This window comes from Thermobia domestica, chromosome 4, assembly GCF_964235325.1.
Source record: "Thermobia domestica chromosome 4, izTheDome1.hap1.1, whole genome shotgun sequence".
Classification (NCBI taxonomy): Eukaryota; Metazoa; Arthropoda; class Insecta; order Zygentoma; family Lepismatidae; genus Thermobia; species Thermobia domestica.
This window is the reverse complement of record NC_137457.1, coordinates 325,258,800-325,282,775: the sequence shown is the minus strand read 5'-3', so window position 1 is coordinate 325,282,775 and position 23,976 is coordinate 325,258,800. Positions and strand designations below refer to the sequence as shown.

Sequence of the window (23,976 nt, the reverse complement as noted above, 5' to 3'; positions counted from 1 at the left end):
TGCAGAAATTAGTGTTGATGTGATACAAACTAAATAGATGATATTTCTAAACCTCCCGTAACTGACGTCCAAAATGTGAAAATATTCAAATTTAGGAACATATATTTAAAAGGGGAAAGAGAAAGAACAGTAGAGCCATTCTGATACAAAAGATATAAAACTTCATTGAAAACATTGTAAAATGACGATTTTACTGCTGTAACCTTACTTGTTACTCTAAGATTCAAAAATTAAATTTATTACAATCATAAATTTCGTAAATGATATATAGACAAAACATCATAACTGTAACTTTTAGCATAGATGAATTTAAAATATGGGAATAGTTACAAAGTTATGTACCTGCTTTTGCAATCCATTGGTATGAATTATTAATAACCATAGCTGTCAATTAACGTAAAATATTACTAATAACAGTACTGTTTTATTCACAACTTGTAATTATTAATTTATCACTTGACAAAAGCATAATCGAAACATACACTATGATTATTAAGTGCTACTATTAAATGACGATGGAGCAATTATTTTCACTTGTAAATTTACTGGGGGACAGATCAAGAGCAAATTCAAACATTGACATTGAAAGTAATCATAGAAATTTGATAATTGAAAATACAGGGTGAGTCAAAAGTCCTTGGACATCTGCATAAGTGAAAATCGACGGAAAAAGTAAAAAGTGATGATGGGAACAGAGGTTTGATGAGGAGCCGCAAGTTTTGGAGTGTCATATTCATGGGCGCCCTCTTGAAGTCCGCCATTTTGGATCCAAGCCAATTTTTTTAAAGGGGAAGGGGGTGTATGATACATCATGTAACATTAGCTTGAGCTCAGAAATTTAGTGGTGTAATTTGATTTTTTCTATTTTGTACACCTTAGAAGTTATTAATGTTCAAAACTGGGAAATTACCTTGATACTGAATGCTACAACACATGTTTTACGTGTTGTCCATCCCGTGCAATGCACAATTGTAGTCGCCGCAATCTGCACACGGAGGAGAATGTCTCCTGAAATTTGGTCACACGCATGTCGGATGCTTTCCTGCAGGTCTCTCAAATCACGGATTGTCTCAGCATACACTATCTGCTTAAGATGTCCCCATAGATAAAAATCAAGAGGCGTTAAGTCATGGGATGTGGGCGGCCACTTCACGGGACCACGGTGATCAATCCACTTCCCGGGCAGTTGTTCATCCAACCATTTACTGACACCAAGTCCATAATTTGGAGGGACTCCATCATGCTGAAAATAACTAACTAACTAACTCTATGGCCTATGGAACCCGGAGGTTCAGTGCCGCGTTCACAAAAGCTCTCCACTGACTTCTATCCTTAGCTAACTGGATCCAGTTTTTACTTTGTATTCCTATCTCTGCGAGATCCATCTTAATGTTATCCTCCCATCTGCGCCTAGGTCTTCCTAATGGTCGTTTTCCTATGGGTCTACCACTCAAGACTTTGAAAGCGTTTCTACTTTCTTCCATTCTAGCTACATGACCTGCCCACCTAAGCCTCCTAGACTTGACGACCCTAACAATGTTGGGTAAACCGTATAAACTATGTAGTTCCTCGTTATGAAGCTTCCGCCATTCCCCATTCTCGTTCCTTTTGGGTCCGAATATTCTTCCCAGGATCCTGTTTTCAAATACTTTCAGTCTATGTTCTTCCCTCAGAGTAAGCGACCATGTTTCGCACCCATACAGAACAACAGGAATGATTATCGTTTTATATATTTTAAGCTTCAAATTCCTCGACAGAATTCGCGACGACAAGAGATTTTGAACCGAATAGTAACACGAATTCCCTGCTTTTAGTCGACATTTAATTTCTTCGTGAATATGATTTTCGTCTGTTAATATTGATCCTAAATATTTGAAAGTATCCACTTTATCAAAAGTATTATTTAATATTTTAACGCCTCCACAATTTGCCGTATTACGGTCCCGACGCACTTCCATGTATTTAGTTTTCTCTGCATTTACTTCTAAACCCATGTACCTGCAAGCGTTTAATAATATATCTGCATTTATTTCTACTGTTCTCCTATCATCCCCTATTAAATTTACATCATCAGCATATGCCATAACCTGGTGAATGCCGTTCAACTCTAGGCCCTGGTTGCTATCTTTGATTTTCCTTATGGCGTATTCCAGCACAAAGTTAAATAATAATGGCGACAACGCATCTCCTTGTTTCAGGCCATTTTCGACGTGGAAGCTCGTGGACAAAAATTTTCCTACCCGGACTTTACTTTGGGATTCACTTAAACATATCTTAATTAATCTAATTAGCTTTCTCGGTATTCCAAGCTCTGTAAGAACGTTGTATAATGTTTCTCTCCTAACCGAGTCGTAAGCCTTTCTAAAATCAATAAATAGTTGATGTACCGGGGTATTGTATTCCCACTTCTTTTCGAGTATTTGGCAAATGGTAAATATTTGGTCGATAGTTGATCGATTTCGTCTAAATCCGCACTGATAATCTCCAATAATTTCATCTGCGTATGGGGTCAATCTTGCTAACAGAATATTTGAAAGGATTTTATAGGATGTTGACAGAAGAGAAATGCCTCGATAATTATTACAGTCAGTTTTGTCGCCTTTCTTGTGAATTGGAACAATGATTGACTCTTTCCACTCTTGTGGCAATTCTTCCTTGTTCCAGATAAGGAGAATGAGTTTGTGTATCTTGTTCCACAATTTTTCGCCTCCAGCTAAAATTAACTCAGCCGGACTTTCATCTACACCCGGAGATTTGTGTTTCTTTAATTTCTTTATAGCGGCTTCCACTTCTATTCGATTGGGTTCTGGAATATACGGTTCTGCGGTGTGTATCTCCTTTTCTCCACGCACATTAGTTTTTGGCTGCGTGTTCAGCAAATCGTCAAAGAAATCTTTCCATCTATTTAAGAGGCTATCCGTATCAGTGAGAACTGTTCCGTCAGATTTCTTTAATATATAAGCACGAGGTTGATAGCCTTTCTTAAATTCGCTGATCCCCTTATACATGTCTCGAATATTTTTATTTTTACTATTATCTTCAAGTTCCTTAATTTTAGCTTTCAAAAAATCCCGTTTCTTTGTTCTAAAAGTTTTGGAAGTTTCCCGCCTGATATCTGCGAAATTTTGTGTAGTTATTTCATTCGGATTTTGTAGCCAGCGTAATTTTGCCTGTTTTCTCTTCTCTACTAGTTTAATGCATTCTTGGTCGAACCATGGTTTGTTCCTACGTATTTCCGCGTGTCCCAGTTTTTCTATTGCTGAACTTTTAATGCTATCTCTAATTTCAATCCAAGTATCCTCAACACTAGTGCACTCCGAGTCTTCTAAAACCGAGAATCTATTCGAAACTTCAATCTGGTATTCCTCTCTTACCTGGCTCTCTTCTAATTTCTTTAAATTAAATCTCTCCGTTTTCGGACATTGAGTATTACCTTTATTCAACGATAATCTCTCCCGTATTATCGCTGCTACCAGGTAGTGATCAGTGTCACAATCAGCCCCTCTAAACGACCGGACGTCAATTATGCTAGATTGTCTTCTTCTATCTACTAAAACGTGATCAATTTGATTATGTGTTTTTCCGTCTGGTGATGTCCAAGTGTATTTATGAACGTCGCGATGTGGGAATTTTGTACTCTTCACGATTAGGTTTTTGGATGTTGCAAAGTTTACGAGTCTAACACCGTTGTCATTACTTTCCTTATGCAAACTTTCGTTCCCTATAATCGGTTTGAAAATATCCTCTCGTCCTACCTTCGCATTGAAATCTCCTAATAGAATCTTCATATGGTATCGCGGGAGTTGGTCAAATATCCGTTCCACTTCTTCGTAAAAACTATCTTTTATATCGTCACCCTTATCTTCAGTTGGAGCATGTACATTTAAAACAATAATATCACACCACCGTCCCTTAAGAGTAATAAAAGAAAGTCTGTCAGTAACAAATTCAACCCGTTTAATTGCTGGTAATATTCGTTTGTGAACAAAAAACCCTGTTCCTAACTGGTGATTTTTATTTCCTTCCCCGTAAAAGAACGTAAAATTTCCGGAATTCTCAGATCCATTTCCTTCCCACCTAACTTCCTGAACTCCTACTAAGTCCATCCTGTATTTCTCTAACTCACTCGTTACAGATTTTAACGCGCCTGCCCTATAAAGACTTCTAATATTCCATGTTCCAAATCTCATGTCCATTTTCTTTTGCTGATGTCGTGCCATGTTATCAGTCCTTGTCCGAGGCTTTTGTGAATGTTTCTGAACAAGTGCCTTTTTTTACAGGATGAGGGTGTTAGCCTTACCCAAACCCCCAAGCTGGAGGACCACTCCTAGTCGTCTGTCCGCGACTGCTTATTCAGTATATTCGCAGCTAACCTCTATATCTAGAGGCCTTCTCCTCGATCCGCAACCTGAGGACGCGCCATGCCGTGGTGACAGGAACCCTGTGGCAGGGAGCACAAGGTCCTGCAGCAGCATCAGATACTGTGGTGAGTTAAGGTATTGTAAATGAAAAATCGCCCAATGATGCGGGTGTCCCATATGCCACACCACACCATCACCTTCGCTGGACTATGTTCTCGACTCGGGTCAAACCATTTCGGATTTGCGTCACACCAGTATCGACAATTATGTCGATTAACCTCCCCATTCAAAGTGAAATACGCCTCGTCGCTGAACAGTATGCCCTTGGCAAAAGCAGGATCCAGTTCATGTTGTTCAGTAGCCCACATGCAGAACTCCAACCGGCGATCATGTCCATCCTCGTTCAGTTTATGTTAAATGTGCAGCTTGTAAGGATGCCACTGATTGGCGTGCAATATCCGGGCAACAGAGGATTGCCTTATTGCACATGCTAGGGACACACGACGGGTACTTCGTTCAGGACTTTTCACAAACGACGCAACAAACGCTGTTGCAGTTTCCTCATTGGTGGCAGTCTTTGGTCGCCCAACACGTTCCCTACCTTGAACAGAGCCTGTCTCCTGAAATTTGGTGATCACGTGAGCCACCGTGCTGTGCGATACCGGTTCTCTGTCTGGGTGCCGTCTGTTGTAGTCAGCTGCTATTGTTCGGTAGCTGCGTTCCCCTGATATAAGGATGATTTCGATCTTCTGTTCACGTGTCAGACCCATTTTAGATCACGTGCAACAAAGGGATAACTGAGTCAGTATCAAGGTAGTTTCCCATTTTTGAACATTAATAGCTTCTAAACTGTACAAGATAGAAAAGAAAATTACACCACTAAATTCCTGAGCTCAAACTAGTGTTATTTGACGTGTCATATGCCTCCTTCCCATTTAAAAAAAATTGACTTGAATCCAAAATGGCTCCTCATCTAACCTCTGTTCCCATCATCACTTTTTACTTTTCCCGTCGATTTTCAAAGTTATGCAGCTGTCCAAGGACTTTTGACTCACCCTACATTTCTAGTGCACATAAATAAAGGATTATTACTGAAATGGCTGTTTAGCGTAAATATACCCTACGTAGTTTCCTGATATATGGTTTTGATATTTCCAACATAACCTTCGCTCATTATTTCTGCGTTGTACATATCGTTAATGATAACTTACCCATGATTTTTTGACTCTTCTCCAGTACATGTGCCGTTTCTTGTTGTCTTCAAGGAATTGATATTTATGTGAAATGACTTTGCACTGAAGGACAGTTTAGGATTAGATAATGGTACGATTATACACACGGCTTTTGCATTTAGTTTCCAATCTTTTACTCCACTTTGTTCTTCGATTTTTATATTGGTTTTCAATTTGGGCATCACGTAACTTTGCATACATGTTTTGTCCTTATATTCTTCTGTTGCATTTTCCGGAGGTTTTTTGTATTTTAAATCCTCCATAGAACACATTGAAAGAGAATCGTTCTGTAGCAGTCCATCAGTGTTACTACTAGAATCTTCAGTAAAGTTAATGTCTGTTTTTATTTCATGCTTAATCATAGCATTTAAGAAATCGAATGCCATTCTCAATTTCAAATGAGAATGATTAGTATGACATTAAAATTTCAGCGATAAATATTGGAATGGAACCAAAAATTCTGGAATTAAAAAGAGAAAAGAACGCATTACATTTATTTATAAATATTCCTAAGAAGACACATAAAGAATGTACCAGAATTGCTTATTGAAAAAAAATGAACAGAAAATCTCCAGAAAATATCTCTCGGAATACAATGAGAAAGCGAAAGTTCTTATGACGATCTCAAACAGATTGATCGTAAAAGATATAATCACTTCTATATCTGTCTTAAGAATAGTGGCAATTTGTTTGGAACTAACGTTTTCTTATTACTTATAGTTGGATATATTACCTAAATAATTTTTCAATTTGGTTTCATCATTTAAAATGTTAATATTTCTAGCTATCTTTTTTTAATATTTTATACGAACTTTCAGGTCAAGATTTCGATTACAAAATTGCTGCGTTATTTCTTACATTCTGTGTTTTCTCCATAATAATATTAATTGTTTTTAATTGAGTTCCCTTATTCAAACTTTAACCTATTATCATGAGCTATGACTGTACACGAGAAGAATATAGAAAAACAGGAAAAAATAGTACGTGTGTTAGTTTTTAATGCTCATTGTCACTTGGTATGTACTACTTAACAATATTTTTTCTCCACAATTTAAGGTACATGAACATTATCTTTGTTGTCGAAACCACAGTTGTTGTTCATTTTTTGACCTGCTGCTGGTAGTACATCTTTCAATTATTATAAAAAAATTCTGCTGATTCGTGATGTTCAATGGTATATCTCAATATTAAAAAAATGTGTCGTGTCGTTTTTAGTGATGGGCGGTGGGAAGGAAAATAAAAAATGGGTACATTCGCGGATTTTTTCCATGGCATTTAAATTCCCGGGATGGAATTTATTTCCATTTTTTTAGATTATCTTCCAAATTATAAGAACCATGTGACTAAGTACTTTATTTTCATTTATTATTATTTACTTATATGTTTTAAATAATTTGGAGATTAAAAAATAAAATTCGTTGACTACTTTAATAATATGATATTTTAAGTTCTATTTCCATTTCCACTAAAAAGTAGCAAGGACTAATTTACAAATGATGAAAAGGAACCAGTTTGTAAAGTAACGTAGAAATTTTTAGAAATAAAGATGAAGTACTATTCAGACAGCCTGAACCAGCATTAGTAATAGATGTTGGTTGTCTCCGGTCTCCGACTCGAATTTCAAAAAAGGTCCTCGGACTTCTCTTATATGTGAATTAACGCATGAACTTTCGAGAAATAGGTAGGAAGAAATATCATGCGTGGCAATGTAACGAATAAATTATAAAACTAAGTCATCTCGCAAATATTGTAACATAAATATGTATGCAAAAATGTGTCTTCTGGCAGTTACCCAACCTAATTTGTTTATAACATTTAAAAAATTAATATGTTTATAATATGAGTTATAGAGTCAAGTTTAGGAAGTCCACTTATATATAATTGTAAACTGTTTAGCGGTGTAAAAGTCTGTGGACTTACTACACCGTTTTTACCACATATTTACTTGCATATAACATATTGTAAGTAAATATTTATTTATGTATACTCTCTAAATATACTAAAATATTAATAAAATCACATAATACGGTTCAGAATATACATTTTATAGAATCCTCTGGTCATAACAGTAATAATATACGGTGAAAAGAAACGAATTTACATTTGAAAAGATAATACAGAATTCAATTTTCTTTGTATTTATACATAAATTTCCGGAATATTCCCATTTTTGGGAATCTTCTCGGGAACTTTCCCAGGGAATATTCTCAAGAATTTACCCGTAAGTAATTAGTGATGGGCAGTGGGAATTTAAGGATGGGAATATTCCCGGGTTTTTTCCCGGGCATATAAATTCCGGGAATTCTTTACTTCATCTTCCAAATTATAAGAACCATATGACTAATTACTTTATTTTAATATATTGTGATTTAAATCTAGGTTTTAAAGAATTTGGAGGTTAAAAAATTTAAAATTCTTTGACTGTACTTTATATAACTCACAATATGATCTTTTAAGTTCCATTTCCATTTGCACAAAAAAGTAGGGTAATTGTATAGTATTGGGGGGGGGGGATTGCAAAAAGTAGGTTGGTTTACAGAAGAAATGAGTTGATAGTGGTTTTTAAGTAGTCAAGAAGGTATCGAACACAATTTTTTAGGGGAGTAAGGAATTTGTACAAACCGTAAAGGTAAGTGGAAGTGATTTATGTGAGAAAAGAAAGTGAACCCTTGGTAACGAAGATAGAAAACAACGTGCCCTGTGGGCTCTAACCCGCCTTCACTCGATTACGCTTGCTGGGTAATGCTGTTTGAATTTAATGATGGTAACGTAATTTAACGTATGAAACCATAAAACAACCGCATCGGAATAGAATATCGTAAAAAAGTAGGTGCAAAATCTGGCCCCTCGAAGCTAAACAATAGCCAAAATTAGCAAAGTACTAATTTACAAATGATGAAAAGAATCCATTTTGTGAAGTAATGCAGAGTTATGTAGAAATAGAGATGAACAACTATTATTAAACCCTGAACCACCGTTAGTAATAGACGTCAGTCTGTCTCCTCGTTCTGACTCGAATTTCTAAAGAGGTACTCGGACTACTTTTACATGTGAATTAACGCATGGCATTTCGGGAAATGGGCAGGAAGAAAGGTCATGTGTGGCAATGTTACATGCAAAATTTTAAAGATAGGAAAGTATCTTGCAAATATTGTGAACATACATATTTATGCGCAAATGTTGACAAAATGGTGGGACATGTGTCTTCTGGCAGTTACCAACCTAATTTGTTTGTAACATTTAAAAATTTAATATGTTTATAATAACAGTAGTGGAGTCAAGTTTAGAAAATCCACTTACATGTAAATTTAAACTGTTTAGCGGTTTAAAAGTATGTGGACTTACTGTACAATTTTTGAAACATTTACTTTCATGGAACATATTGTAAATAAATATCCATTTACGCGTACTCTCTAAGCGTAATAAAATATTAATAAAATAACATCGTTCAGAATATACATTTTAAAGACTCCTCTTGGGACAACAGCAATAATATACTGTGATTTAAAGATGAATTTAACTTTGAAATTATAGTAATAAAATGCAATTTTCTTTGAAATTGTACATAAATTCCCGGAAGATTCCCATTTTTGGGAATTTTCCCAGGGAATATTCTCGAAAACTATCCTCCCTGGAATTTACTCATCACTACCAATGCTGCTTTTACATATGTGGGGTCAAATCGACCCCAGTTGCTTTTACGGTTTTGTCTGCTTCATAGTTGGCTAAAATGCGTTGCTATCAACTGGCAACAGTGCGCACGTAGCTGTTCATTGCAGGCAGGGATGAATTCAGTGGTGGCCCGAAGGAACTTCCCCCCGGAGCTACGAAATTTTTCCCCTGGTGCTTGAGAACTCAGCGAAAATATCTGTAAAATACGTATTTCCAAGCAGTTTCACCTCTGTGTTCTGAAATGCCCCCGGAGAAAATACTCTGAATTCACCACTGGTTGCAGGCTGATTTCATATTTTTTTTTCTTTTGTGTGTTTTAATGTTTCATTTATTTCAGTGTTGGCTACAATGTCTGGCTATGATCTGGCAGCAGTGCGCATGTAGTTGTTAGTTGCAGGTGCGTTTTCATTGCGTAGATGGAAGATAACTCAGCAGGGCCGTGCCGTGGAAAATCAGCGCCCGGGGCGAGAGTATACGGCGACTCCCCCATACGTATATTCCAAGCAATTTTTCCTATCTTCTTTCATTTTTTCTCTCGAATTTCCGCCACCTTACTTCGGCGCACGGGGCCGTTGCCCCGCTCGCATCCTATGGCACGGCCCTCTACCTCAGTATTTTGTATAATTCATCATTATTACAATGATTCTGAAGGAGCACGCAATAATTGAAGCTCTAGATGAAGACGACGATTACATTTCTTTTGATAGTGAATTGTCAGATGAGGCAGATGAAGAACAAATGCAAATCCAACAGGAATCATCATGTAAGTTGTCTAATGATGAAGAAAATATAAGCGACAGTGTGTCAAGTGATGAAGATGATGGTACGAGTGCAGTAAATGTCATACAGCCAACACTGAAAGCAAAAAATGAAACCCAGTGGTACAAGGATCCCCCTCCAGTTGCCCGAACCCTTGTACATAATCTAGTAACAAAGCAGCCCGGTTCAAAGCAAGGTATTACAACACCGTCACAAAAGTGTGCGTTTGATTTATTCATTACTCGGGACATACTGGATGAAATAGTATTGTGCACAAATATTCAAGGTAGAAGAGTTATGCAAGAAAAGAGGAAAACGTGGAGGGAAGCTTCGAAAGAAGAACTTGAAGTTTTTATTGGATTACTATTGGTGGCGGGAGTGAATCTTGACTGGGATATTCCTACACATGAACTTTTTTTGAACAAGTTTGCTGATCCTAGGTATCGTGGAATATTTTCAGTGAATCGATTTGAAAATATACGAAGAATGCTTCGTTTTGATGATAAACGAACACGGCAAGTATGGCTCACTACTGACAAATTAGCTCCATTTTGTTATGGTTGGTCTTTATTTATAACAAACTGCACAGACGTATACTTTCCTGGACCTAACCTAACAACAGATGAGCAACTTGCAGGTTTTCGTGGAAGGTGTAACTTTAGCCAGTGCATGCCTAGCAAACCGGCCAAATACAGCATCAAAATATTTTTGTTATGCGGTAGTGACAGGTTATGCCAGGATGCTAATATATATTGGGCGACAGACAGGTGAACCTCCTCAAAGCAATTTATCTTTAAATATCATGAAAAAGTTATCTCGTACAGTTTTGAACTTTGGATTGAACATTACTACTGACCAGTTTTTCATTAATTATGATACTGCGAAATTTCTACTGACTAAACATACTACAACTGTTGGGACAACAAGAAAAAATAAACGTGAGATTTCACCTGAAAAGTTGAACGTAACAAAATGGACTGTTTATTCAAGTGTATTTTGCTTTGATAGGAATGTAACCTTCGTCAGCTACGTGCAAAAAGAAAAGAAAAATGTTATTGTTGTGAGCACCATGCATCACGATAAGAGCGTTGATAGTGTAAGAGCAAAGAAGAAGCCTGAAAACTGTTGAATTTTATAATGCTACTAAAGTGGCGTGGACAAGATGGACAAAATGGTGGTTACGTACACCTGCAAGCGGCAAACTAGGATATGGCAAATGGTTTTATTTTACAACATTCTAAATGTTGGTGCACTAAATGCGTATATTTTGTACATAAAAAACATCCTAATTATTATTCCAATTCAGTTCTTCAAAGAGGACGAACAGGCTATAGTGCACTCTTCAGTGCGACGTTGCAACATGCGGCAAGACATTATACAGTATAGAGCGGCCATCGGACTTTTCAACATATCGAAAACAAGATCAAAAACTACGTAAGAAAGGGAAGTGCTGTGTCATGTGCGGACAAAGATAACAAAAATGGGAAGTGTGCATTTATCAGTGCTACGCTTATATTGATACTTCTATTAGCCCAAGCAGTTGAACCGAACCCCGGACCTGCTACTGCAAACATCGAAGACCTCTTGAAAGAATTAAAAATTGGTCAAGACAACCTTATATCGGAAACAAGAGCACTGTGAACAGAAACGAAAAGTATGATAACTATAGTGAATTTGCTCGAACAACAGTTGCAAGAGGAACAGAAAACAGTACAAAGACTAATAAAGGAAAACCGAGATATCAAATACCAACTTCATTATCTCGAAGGACAATCCAAGCGAAACTATATTGTGCTATATGGCGTAAAAGAAAATGAAAACTACGAGGACTGGAATACAATAGAACAAAAGGTAATAGAACTTATTAAGAAGAACACGGACATAACTATAACAAGTGACATGATCGAAAGAGCACATCGGATGGGAAGCACAAGTGGGCAATGACCAATTGTTGTGAAAATAATTTCGTTCAAGAAAAAACAAGAAATTCTTACAAATGGGAGAAAACTACACATAGCGGGCGTAAGTATCAATTAGCAATATTCTCGTGGAGAGAAAGAAATTTGTAAACAATTAAAAGTGCATTACCAGAAACGATGGCTACAACGCGCATCTTAGATATAATAAAATAACTATCAACGGCACAAAATACAGCTTACAACAGTGTATAGACTACGAGAAAAGCATGTATTCTGAAGAACAAGCTCGCCAAACAAAAACCTCTGCCGATAGGAACACGTCATTGCAGCAAGCAGCAGGCGACGGCGACTATCAAAGAAGCATCAACGCGAGGGATTCTAGAGGAAAAGCCACCTACAACCAAAGAAGAGGAGCGGGGGGGGGGAAGTGAAATGTTAGTGAACAACAGTGACAAGTGAGGGGGGAGTGGAAGAACAGATGGAACAAATACAGAACAGACAGTGCAGGACATCGACCCACATATCCAGGTAAGGAGAAACACACAGAAACACATTGTGACATTAATGCACCAGAATATCCAAGGGCTGACATCAAAAACAACTGACCTTGAAGCACTCCTGCATACTATAGACAAAAAACCGCAAATCGTATGCATGACCGAATATTGGTTAACAAAAGACAATATTGAACAAGTAAAAATACAAAACTAGTTAGTCACTTCTGTAGGGAAATAAACAGCAGGGGAGGATCAGTAACCCTAGTCGTAGAAAACTTGATTCAAGATGTTAAAAAAATTGACATGCCAAGTACAGAGTTGGGTTACGAATGTGCAGTCATTACTATAGGAAAGTTAAATTTAATAATTGGTGTAGTATATCGTAGCCAACGGGATCTCTTGACACCTTTAATTCACTCAAATTGTTTTTAGAGGGCATACGGAATATACATAAGAAAAAAAAAATAGTATGCGGAGATTTCAACATAGATTTACTAAAAAACTGCCCAGAAAAAGAACGCGCAATTACACTTCTAAACACGTATAACATAACATATATCATAAACAAACCCACAAGAATAACCACGCACTCAAAAGCTGCTATTGACAATGTATTTACTAATATAAAAATGACATCAAATACGATATAATTGATGTTCCAATATGATATAATATAATTGATGATATAATATATATACATAGAAACACAACAAAAAATTGAAAATACACACGAAACACGCACAATCAGAAACTACAGCCTAAGATATAAAGAGAAGTTTATGAGATTAGTAACAAACGAAACATGGGTGGACGTGTATAACAAATCCACAATTGACCAAAAATATAACGCCATTTTTTGATCGTATTCACTATATTTTTTGACGCATCCTTCCCGAAAATAATAAAAAACACTAAAAAATGTTGGGTGACACCAGAAGTTAGGAAACTCAGTAAAATAGAAAGACGCAAACTGAAATCTCTCAACAAACAGAAAATAAAACACTAAATAAAGCATTTATAAATGAATACAAAAGAAAATTTCGTAATATTAGACAAGGTTACTACACAAACAAAATAATGACAACACATAACAAAACGGAAACATTGTGGAAGGTGGTAAATCAAAATACACGAAGGAAAAATAAGCGTACACAAAACAATATTAGGCTTTGTGTCAATCAGACACATATCACATCTGACCAAATATCAGAAATATTTAATGACTACTTTATTGATATTGCAGATAAATTAACGAATAAGACGCAAGATAGCGAAAAGGCTATTGAACTAGTAAGAAATTTTAAATCTAAAACATGCAGAACTATGTTCCTCACGCCGATAATAGAACACGAGGTATTTTATGAAATAAATAGACTAAACCCAAATAAAGCTAGAAGCGACGAAATTCCAATTGAAATAATCAAGCAGAACAGCCGGAATTTAGTATCAGTACTCTAATACATATTCAATGAAAGTCTCAATACAGGAAAATATCCAACAAAATTAAAAGAAGCTAAAATAAAACCAATCTTTAAACAGAAAGACAGAACATTGATACAAAATTACAGACCGATAATAAGAGCACTAGCTTTTTCAGCACTTATGGTTTCATATTCTACTAAAGCTTCTGCAAAGGCTTACACCCAATAAATAAAATATCTGAGAAACTAATTAAAAAGAGACTAATAAATTTCTTGAACAAACAACAGATACTATGCCATGAACAACACAGTTTTGTAACTGGAAAAAACATGACTACGGCAACATATTCGCTTATAAAAACATATTAAAATAGCTAAATGAAAAAAAAAAAAACTATTTTAGGCATTTTCTATAATTTAAGCAGAGCTTTCGATCCCGTAAATGACAAAATACTATTACGAAAACTTGAGCATTATGGCATAAGAGGGAAAATTTTACAGCTGAAGGGAACCTATTTACGGGGTAGGGCTCAAGCAGTTAAAGTTAGCAATATAAAAAATGGGAACATAAAACATCTTTATCTAATGTAAAAACATCTTTATCAAACCCAAGACAAGTTTGCAACGGCGTGCCTCAGGGCTTAAAATTAGGTCCAATTCTATTCCTATTGTGCAAAGTAAAACCATAAGTGAGCTAAGGAACAACAAATATAGAGTATTAGATCAAGCCAAAAAATGGTTCGAAAGTAACTGCTTATGCATAAACAACACAAAAACAAAATACCTACTTTTGCACACAAAACAAAATATAACAATAAAAGAAACAAAAAATAAATTGACTAATCTAAAATTAGATTTCAGCCATGACATTTAATTTTTAGGACTAAATATAATTGAAAATCTAAATTGGGAAACCCACTTAAAAGAAATAATAGTAAAATTAAATTCCAGACTATGCACTCAGGATTCTGAAAGAAACGTTAAACACTAAAGCTTTGATCCAACTATACTACGGGCTTATACATATTATACTAAATTACGGCATCATTTTTTGGGGCAAATCCTCACGCAGCAAAGCAGTTTTCATGAAACAGAAGCAAGCAATACGGATTATATTTGGTCTACACATGAGAACATTTTGCAAAGATAAATTTAAACAGCACCACATCCTTACCCTACCATCTACGTATGTGTACGAAAGTGCAATCTATACAGCAAAATTGAAAGACGGAACTCAAGCGAGTCACGTTTATAATACCAGACAGCAAAATGAAAGAAGACAATATTTTACAAAACTAATATTAGTACAGGAAGGCCCAAGCCATATGGGAGTACATATTTACAATAAGCTGCCCAGTGAAATAAAAAATGAAGAAAATTTAAATGGTTTTAAAAGAAACTCAAGAGATTTCTGGATAAGGTATATTGCAGCGCTGCAGATTATCTTTGCAATAATGTAACATGTTTCCTTTTTTAAAAAGTGTATTAGAAACAAGAAAGAGGACTGTCTGAACCCTCCAAATACCAAATGTATCTTGGTTTCAAATGGAGTAAATAAATACAATATATATAACCGCCGTGTTTTCTTGAAGGAACTAGTTCAGGAACAAATTACTTCATATATGGTGAAGCACATTCAGAATTCTGGATTGAAAAGACCAACAGTGGGAGCAATTAAATTGTGTGGAGTGATCCGTGAAGAAAAACATGTAAAACCAGCAACCTTCTCAGCAAAAGGAAAAAGATGTTCGTGTGACAGAAGCCAAGACAAGGAAACCTGTGTATTGTGAGAAATGCTCAGTTTCAGTCTGTGGTGTTCATAGTGCCGTTTATTGGGATAAATGCAAGGAATTTGTTTGCTCTTTAAATTTCATTTTTTTTTTTTTTTAAGGAACATGTAACAACCATCAAAATGTTCTTTTTCAGTCAATTACAAGTTTACACGCATCATATTAGACAGCACAGCATCCACTGGTATACTAATACATAATAAAAATCTTAAAATTCTTTTTTACATTGCTTGCAAAACATCTATGTAGTCAACGTTCACATTTCATTATTTGTATTAGTGCCTGTATCTTTATTAGTATAATACTGAATTACACAATACTAGTCTAAATAATACTTTATATAAATAAATCTTCGGTATAAAGGTAAAGAATTTGTAGATACTTGTGTTAGGAAATTCTATTTTGTCAAATGGACCCCACATATGTAAAACACGATTTAAAAAATGCACTTGCATCCAGGGGTTAACTATTAACACTACGTTCGCATAAGTGTAACTCTTTAGAGTGACATTCTTTTTCGTCTGTCTTTTTCAATTTAATCCCAGAAAATCTTCTCTATACCCCATAATTATTTCTCTAACAGCTCTATGATATGGCTAAAAGGAAGCTATAATACTGCAGGTATATTTAAGGTAGTGCAGGTATAACGAAGAGGAAGTTGCGAGTGCAGCCTAAGTTGTTATTATTAAGTTAGTGTGCTATCTACATTATCGCCACTTGTTTACACGCCACATTCAAATACACTTATATCAACGCAAACCGGATACGAAAATTAATTTTCCCAATACTGAGAAATTTAGATGCACTATTAAGTTCTACGTATGACTTGTACATTCGGATACAATTTAAAATTGGAATCTTTCATTTCACATACATAACAATGTTCCAAAAAGTAAACAGAGCACATGCTTGTACCCACACAACGCCGTATAAATAGTTTATCAATTTATGGGCTATGTGAAACAAATGTCGCAGTGCAAGACAACTTATAATTTTGATTTTTATGTGAGAGCCTTTAAAATGTACAGAATAATTGCGTAGAATGTTTTCTATATAACATTTTCGTTTACGCGCATAGTCACACTGCGCTAACGCTCCTGTGGCCACCACGTTGGTTCTCGCGGACCCAGCAGTTATTTTTTAGTAGCAACCTAGCACACATTGCTTTATATTTTTTGTGTTGAACTTTCCATATTATATGTTTTTATGCACACATTTTGAAAGAACTCGCAAAGCGAATCTGTACAGAGATATCCCACTTCTCTATTAAGAAACAGTTACTAAGGTGGTAGAAATGAAGGTACGGATTTACTATACGAAAGTCTAAATTTGTAAAATTTATGGAAGAAATTTGTAATATTTTAATACAGTAGAGTTCGGATAATGGCAATATAGTGTGCTTAGCTCTGAGATGCGCATTTACGTGGAAATATACAAATGAAAGCCTAAGGTGCTAACCACGTATTCTCGTATATGGTAATTGCAGACGAATGTGTAGTTTGTAAAATCTTTAAAATAAATTACACCTACTATTGTATTAGTTTTTAAGCAATTGAAGTGGTTTGTGCTTTTACGTACGACACGGATTAGTACGTAAAAAAATGAACACTAAGTGTAATATTTTAGGTGCAGTGTTACTATAGGGATCCATAGATTGTAAAATGTAGAAAAATTTTGGGAAAGTCTTTAATTTGCCCATCTCATGTCGAAAACAGACCCAACCAACCCCTGCGTTCTTCTAACGCGTTTGTACTAGTACTCCCACATGTACTACTGCTTGTACAGCTACTAGTATTTATACTATAGATCCATGTAATAAAACTGCACGAAATTTTACACAAACATTCAAGTACAGGCAGTGATTATGCACAGTGTATAAACTAATAAAGGGGTAATTAGGGCATAGGAAAGTCAAGAAATGGAACCATTGAAATCTTGGTGATATAGTACGTATAAACGGGAAGATTGTTAATTGAAACAATTTCCGGAATTGTGAAATGCCGGTGATAAGGGATGTAGTGCGTAAGTAGAGTGAATATTGAAGAGAAATTGGAAATCTTGATACTAGGAGAGATAAAACGTTGTCTAAATTGAGATAAAGGTAGGAAACAACTAACCCTTCGGGGCTTCTAACCCATTGATTTTGTGTAAAACGTAGTAAATTTGGGAACCAACGTGCTCTGAGCGGCTTGAAATCGGGTCGCGGACATAACCTCATCTTTGTTAATACGAGGATGTTAATATGAAGTAGATTTTGAATATTAAAATATAAATTGAAAACAGATTTGGACAAACAAAAATAGCAGTTTCTTTCACTGAAGTATCCTCCCTGTGCTGAAATTTTCGGTGCCGGAAATTTTGCAGCAAAGAAATATTGGTGAAAGGGTATCTACTTCTTATATTTTTTTTTTTCACTATGGCTGAAATCAACTTATATTTCATTTTCCTTTAGAAAAAATGAAATGAAATGAAATCTTTGAGCTTTACATCCCACGGTTATGCAGGTTAGGCTAAAGGAGAGAGTGACGATGAGTAATGAATGAAATAGTGGAATGAAGAAAATGGGAATAAACAGGAGACCCCGAGGGAATCCTTACAATTGGAATAAGTGAGGTTTGGTGTAGAGATTTGAGTTCCTTCGTTAGATGTGAACCTCGCGAAGGTCAATAAAAAAGAGGAAGCTGGGCCGTTGTATTGAGAATTATGCTGTGCTACTGTAACAATATGATCAGGACACAATTACAGTAGTGTAATCTTCAATACACACACACAGGACACAGTTACAATAATGTACAATGTTACAATAATGTAAGATAGCAGCTCCCTTTTTCGCTTAGGAAGTAGCCAAAGCCAAAAATTCAACTTTCGGTGAATTTTATTACAAGTCCCTCAAGGGAGCTTATGTTTGCAATCGGTGAGCTTTTGCCCGCCCCTGTTATATAAGACTGCCGGTGAGCTCATGTTCGGTGAACTTTTTCCGCATGAGCTTATGCCCGATACCCTTTAAATACCCCCTCGCTCACTTGTCTATTTTCTTAAAAAAACACTCGTACCCTTTAGTGCTCACCTAGCATACGTTGGTTAGTGTTATGCACACCTCTTAAAGTGAATATGCACTGGAAAATGCAAATGCACACCTCGAAAGAAAGAAGTAGGTCTTCGATTCATTTGATTGTATTCGATAGTAATTCTGAACGAAAATGAATGTTTTTAATGAAAAAACTGAAAGATTTATGCCAATACACAGGAACGTACCGGTATATGTTCGCAGTGTCTAGACCACGTCTACACTTGCAACTCATTGAAATTTAGTCTTATTTTAGGAACAATTTTACGAACTGTAATATAATGTATTCCCATGTCCCTGCGTAGGTGCTTCCAGATTTATTTAGCCAAAGTATGATAGTATTTTTCTAAATTTATGGTTTAAACGAACTATTACAGTTTATTTTCCGGTTATGCAAAAGTACAACTGGAAAGATGAACCTTATTTATTTTACGTAAAAAAGTCGTAGTCATAATGTACTTGACGCAATTATTGAGCAAGGTTCTAGAACACAGGTCCCCCTTCCCGTCTAGTTCTAATAAAGACAGAAAACAACATGCGCTGCGGGGCTCTGACCCGCCTTCACTCGCTGATGCTCGCTCGGCAATACTATATGATTTAAAAATTAAACTTTGGTACAAAAAGGAACCAACCTGCTACTAACCTACATGCGTGGACCTGTGTTCTCAACCTTCCCTGATTATTGCGACTGTTCTGTTTTCTAGAACCTCTAACTTTTATATAAATATGTGGATGACATACCTCATGTAGAAAATATATGTAAAGTTGTTTTATGTATACCTGGCGAAGGGAGATTTTGCGATTAGAAGTACATTGTCTTGTCTTTGTCTTTGTCGTATGACCATTATCAGTCAAATAGATAGGTGCACCAGGTTACTAGTTCTATGTGCTACCAATGCTAAATTGTCAAATGTGTACCTCAAACAGAGGATTTATGATTGAAAAACAAAATACAATAATATACAGGACACAATCGGGAAAAAGTGGCACAAGTCAGGAAAATAGTCAAAGTCAGGAAAAGGTCAAAATCGGGAAAGAAGTTCGGACAGGGAAAGAGGGCGAAAAGCCAAGATGAACAGGGCAAAAAATTAAGGGTAAGTGGGAAGTGTAAAATGAAAAAGGGAATCGTATAAAAAGGAAGGTAATGTAGGTACGTGTAGATGTAACAAAAAGTGTAAGTGTAGGGTAGGTGTGGAGCAAGTCCCACTTAGGCTTCTTGCTCACGGAGCACCACCAGACACGTGGCACCCACTACAACAGCCACTGCTGAACTCCCGTCCCGATCTTCCTTGTCTTGTTGTATGACTATTATCAGTCAAATAGGAAGGTGCACCAGCTTATCAGTCAAGTGTGCTACAACTGCTAAATTGTCAAATGTGTACCTCAAGCAGAGGATTTATGATTCAAAAACAAAATAGAATATAATACAGGACACTATCGGGAAAAAGGACACAAGTCAGGAAATTGGTCAAAGTCAGGAAAAGGTCAAAATCGGGAAAGAAGTTCAGGCAGGGAAAGAGGGCAAAAAGCCAAGATGAACAGGGCAAAAAATTAAGGGTAAGTGGGAAGTGTAAAATGAAAAGGAAAGCGTATAAAAAGGGAGGGAATGTATGTACGTGTAAATGTAACAGAAAGTTTGAGTGTAGTGTAGGTGTATAGCAAGTCCCACTTAGCATTCTTCCTCACGGAGCGCCACCAGAAACGAGGCAGCCACTACAACAGCCCTGCCGAACTTCTAGAAATACATTACACGCCCACGTTTGTATGTTTAGTATTGTCTTGTCGTATGACTATTATCAGTCAAATATTAGGTGCACCAGCTTACTAGTTCTATGTGCTACAAATGCTAAATTGTCAAAATTTACCTCAAACAGAGGATTTATGATTCAAAAGCAAAATAGAATATAATAAAGGACACTATCGGGAAAAAGGACACAAGTCAGCAAATTGGTCAAAGCCCGGAAAAGGTCAAAATCGGGAAAGAAGTTCAGACAAGGAAAGAGGGCAGAAATCCAAGATGAACAGGGCAAAAAATTAAGGGTAAGTGGGAAGTGTAAAATGAAAAGGAAAGCGTATAAAAAAAGAAGGCAATATATGTACGTGTAAATGTAACAGAAAGTGTGGGTGTAGTTTAGGTGTATAGCAAGTCCCATTTAGCCTTCTTCCTCATGGAGCACCACTAGACACGAGGCACCCATTACAAAAGCCATTGCCGAACTCCTACGGTTGGTCACAAAGTCGATTCGAAATTACTGATACGACCAGTGATGCTAGGTCTTCAAGTTAAAATTTCCCTCAGGAATGCTCAAAAATTCCCTTTTCAAGATAAAATTTCCCTTCCTTTAGTTATATATATATATAATCTTGAAAAGGGAATTTTGTCTTTAAAGAGAGTATTATTGCGTTGTATGGATTGTTATACTGTGCTCATATTTCCACAACATACATTTGTGCCTTTTATCTGTTATTACTGCAATGTTACCTTCCGTGAAAAACTGGGGGTGCGCATATTGACTTAAGGGGTTTACCCACTCCCTTGCAATAGGCTAACGACACCTCTCCTTACGGGGATTTGAATTCGCGACCTCTCGCAAGGAGCAAAGACTTCCGAATCCAAGGGATTCAGTATCCTTGAATAGTTTTGCTTAAAAAATATTTAGGAGCTATTTAAAAATTACAACACTAATGACAAGTTACTGAAATCAAATAGTTAAATCTAAGGAAGCTGAAACAGTTGAAAACGAGGAAGGAAACAGACTATAATAAAAATATAACTTACCAAAATGATGCTACTTCACCAATTGCCAGTGATTCCTCCAAATGTTGTTATTTTCTCCTGTGATCACCTTATGTACACTTACGATTACTTTTACACACGAACTATTAGTATAGAATTATCGATACATTGTGGAGTATGTAGTTTAACGCCCAAAACATGAGTTTTGATATTTCTTCTCTGGAAGTTCGTTTCGATTGATATACAGGTACACTACAACTAAACTATTTTAAAAGTAGGCCTACTAAACAAGTTAATACAGTTTTACGATAGCACAATTTAAATACGTATATACACTATTAAAAATTAAGTTAAAGTTCGTAGCGCATTGCATTGTTGCAAAAGAAAAAAGTAATATGCAATTCCGTTGTTTTTCCTCGTTGCTTACATTATTGATGTTTTCTGCAACATAATTCTGTCGGAATTGTTATACAAAACATTTGTTGCATGCAATTGCAAATGTGACTTCTTAACTCTGTAATTTCTGTAGTCTATGCCCTTGGATTTAAAATGTGACCTTGTTATTGAAATAGCACTTAAAGACGTATCACCTATCCGATTTCTTTTCTTATTTTTGACATCTGTCACTATTGAAAATATTCTTTCTGCCTCCGCATTTGAGTGTGACAAACTAAGTACAATTTTTGACAATGTTCCCAGATTGGGAAATTCTATCTCCCCGGTGAAATCCTTGGTCTTTGAAATTTTATGCCATATTTCGTCTATTTCCATTTTACTCATTCTGTTCTTCAGTGAAAGAGTTTGGTAAATTTCTCCACTCTATTGTTACTTGGTTTATATCAGAGGCCGCGGTGGCTCAGTGATAGAGCGTTCACCTCTGGTACTTGGGGTCCCGGGTTCGATCCCAGCCCTCGCCAAGTGAACTTTGTGGTGGACAAACATCGTGTGCGTGGGTTTTCTCGGGGTTCTCCCGTTTCCTCCCACTTTCTTCATTACACCATTTAATTCATTACTCATCATCACTGTCTCCTTTAGCCTAACCGGCATAACCGTGCAACGTAAGACTCAAAGATTTCGTTTTCATTTCATTTTGGTTTCTATCAACAACATCACTGAAGAATTTTCCTAGTTTTCTTAGCTCTGAAAGTTTTCTTCCTCCTTCAACAACAAGGGCAATGTTGGGATCCAGGAAAGCCATTTCTTTGAACAAAACATTTGTAGTGGGTACACGTTTTAAAAGTTCTTCAGCAACCACAATATAAAACTGCAAATATTTGTTCTTAAAGTCATGCACACCATCAGCAGAAAGTTTGCAAAGAATATATCCACATTCCGGCCCAACATATACTTTCAAAATAAACTCAGCACTCTTAAGATGATCTTCGAACACAGCAATCTGGAAATAATGAAGAAGCACGTCCCAGTTCTCGAGCAGACGAACCACGCATTGATGAAGAGCTAACCACCTTGTGGAACTTAATTTTAGTATTTTCTTTTTCTCTACATTGAAATATTCTTGTAACTCCTGTAATTGCAAGCATCGTTTAGAACTGCCCGACACGTAATTTGAAACCGCTCGAAGAAGATCTGGTGATCTCGGCAATTTTGAGCACGCGTTGCTCGCAGCTACGTCTGCAGAATGGCAAATACATTTCATTAACAAAACTTTTCGAACATCCTCTTGAAGCTTAGTGAAAAAAGAATTTTTTGTCCCTATCATTACACTAGCTCCATCACTTGCAACGCCTAATATATTATTCAGAGGAATGTCTTTGGATCTTAGGCATTCTTTGAAGGCTTTGTATAAAACTTCTGCGGAAAATTTTGCTACGCGTAAAGGAGTCAATTCTAAAAGTTCTGTTCTGACGCGTCCATTAAGGGGGGAAACGTATCTCACCAAAACACACAAATATTTCTCTGAACATACGTCCGTACTCTCGTCAACGAGAACAGAGAATTTCGTATTGTATTGTACAAGAATTTTTATTGTTTCGTTCACTTCTACCTTGGCAACAACATTGTTCAATAACGCGACACATTTCTGCCTCCCCATTTTTATCTCCTGAGCAATTTTACTGCCAGGAAATATTTCTCTCAGCACAGGAACAAGATGATCTACAGACTGAAATGGAACATTATTATGTTCACCAACGAACGCAGCTAACTTTAATTCAGCAGTTTTAATCTTATCTTTGAAATTTTGTTCATTAGAAGTTCCTCCTTGAGAAAACGAAGACACAGGTTTCACATCACTTATTGTTTTCACATTTTGAGTGTGCTTCTTCCCGGCTGCATGTTTTTCAATTTCTCTTTTCCCAGAACAAGTAACATTACAAGCAATGCATTTGTATTTTAATTCATTTTCTGGCGCTGGTATTAACCAATGTTTGAATCGTTCGTTTTCCATCCATTCCGTTTTGAATTTCTTAGCTCTATACGATTTCTCTTCTTTCGACAACTCTCCCCTTCTCTCCCTCACCTTTTTTGGTGTACCAGGCATTTTACCTTTACTTTGTTCCAT

General features: G+C 36.3%; 2 protein-coding genes across 4 annotated transcripts in view; both read right to left on the bottom strand.

Annotated features, from left to right (window-relative positions):
- The window catches only part of LOC145684425 (uncharacterized), a 26,440-nt gene extending 6,450 nt beyond the window's left edge, over nt 1–19,990 (bottom strand). The window contains exons 1-2 of one of the 3 annotated variants that reach the window (XM_081756792.1): nt 19,460–19,990; nt 5,573–6,053 (exon numbers count right to left, since the gene is read on the bottom strand). In XM_081756792.1, coding sequence (XP_081612918.1) covers nt 5,573–5,979 — 407 coding nt within the window. In that variant the 5' untranslated portion in view covers nt 5,980–6,053; nt 19,460–19,990. The remainder of the gene's footprint in view (nt 1–5,572; nt 6,054–19,459) is intronic. The other 2 variants (XM_081756790.1, XM_081756791.1) reach the window with 2 other exon arrangements.
- LOC145683220 (protein FAM200C-like) lies at nt 11,010–23,976 on the bottom strand. The gene is made up of 2 exons (XM_081754586.1): nt 22,569–23,976; nt 11,010–11,050 (listed from the first exon to the last, which is right to left on the bottom strand). Exons 1-2 carry the CDS (start codon nt 23,974–23,976, stop codon nt 11,010–11,012), a joined length of 1,449 nt encoding a protein of 482 aa, XP_081610712.1.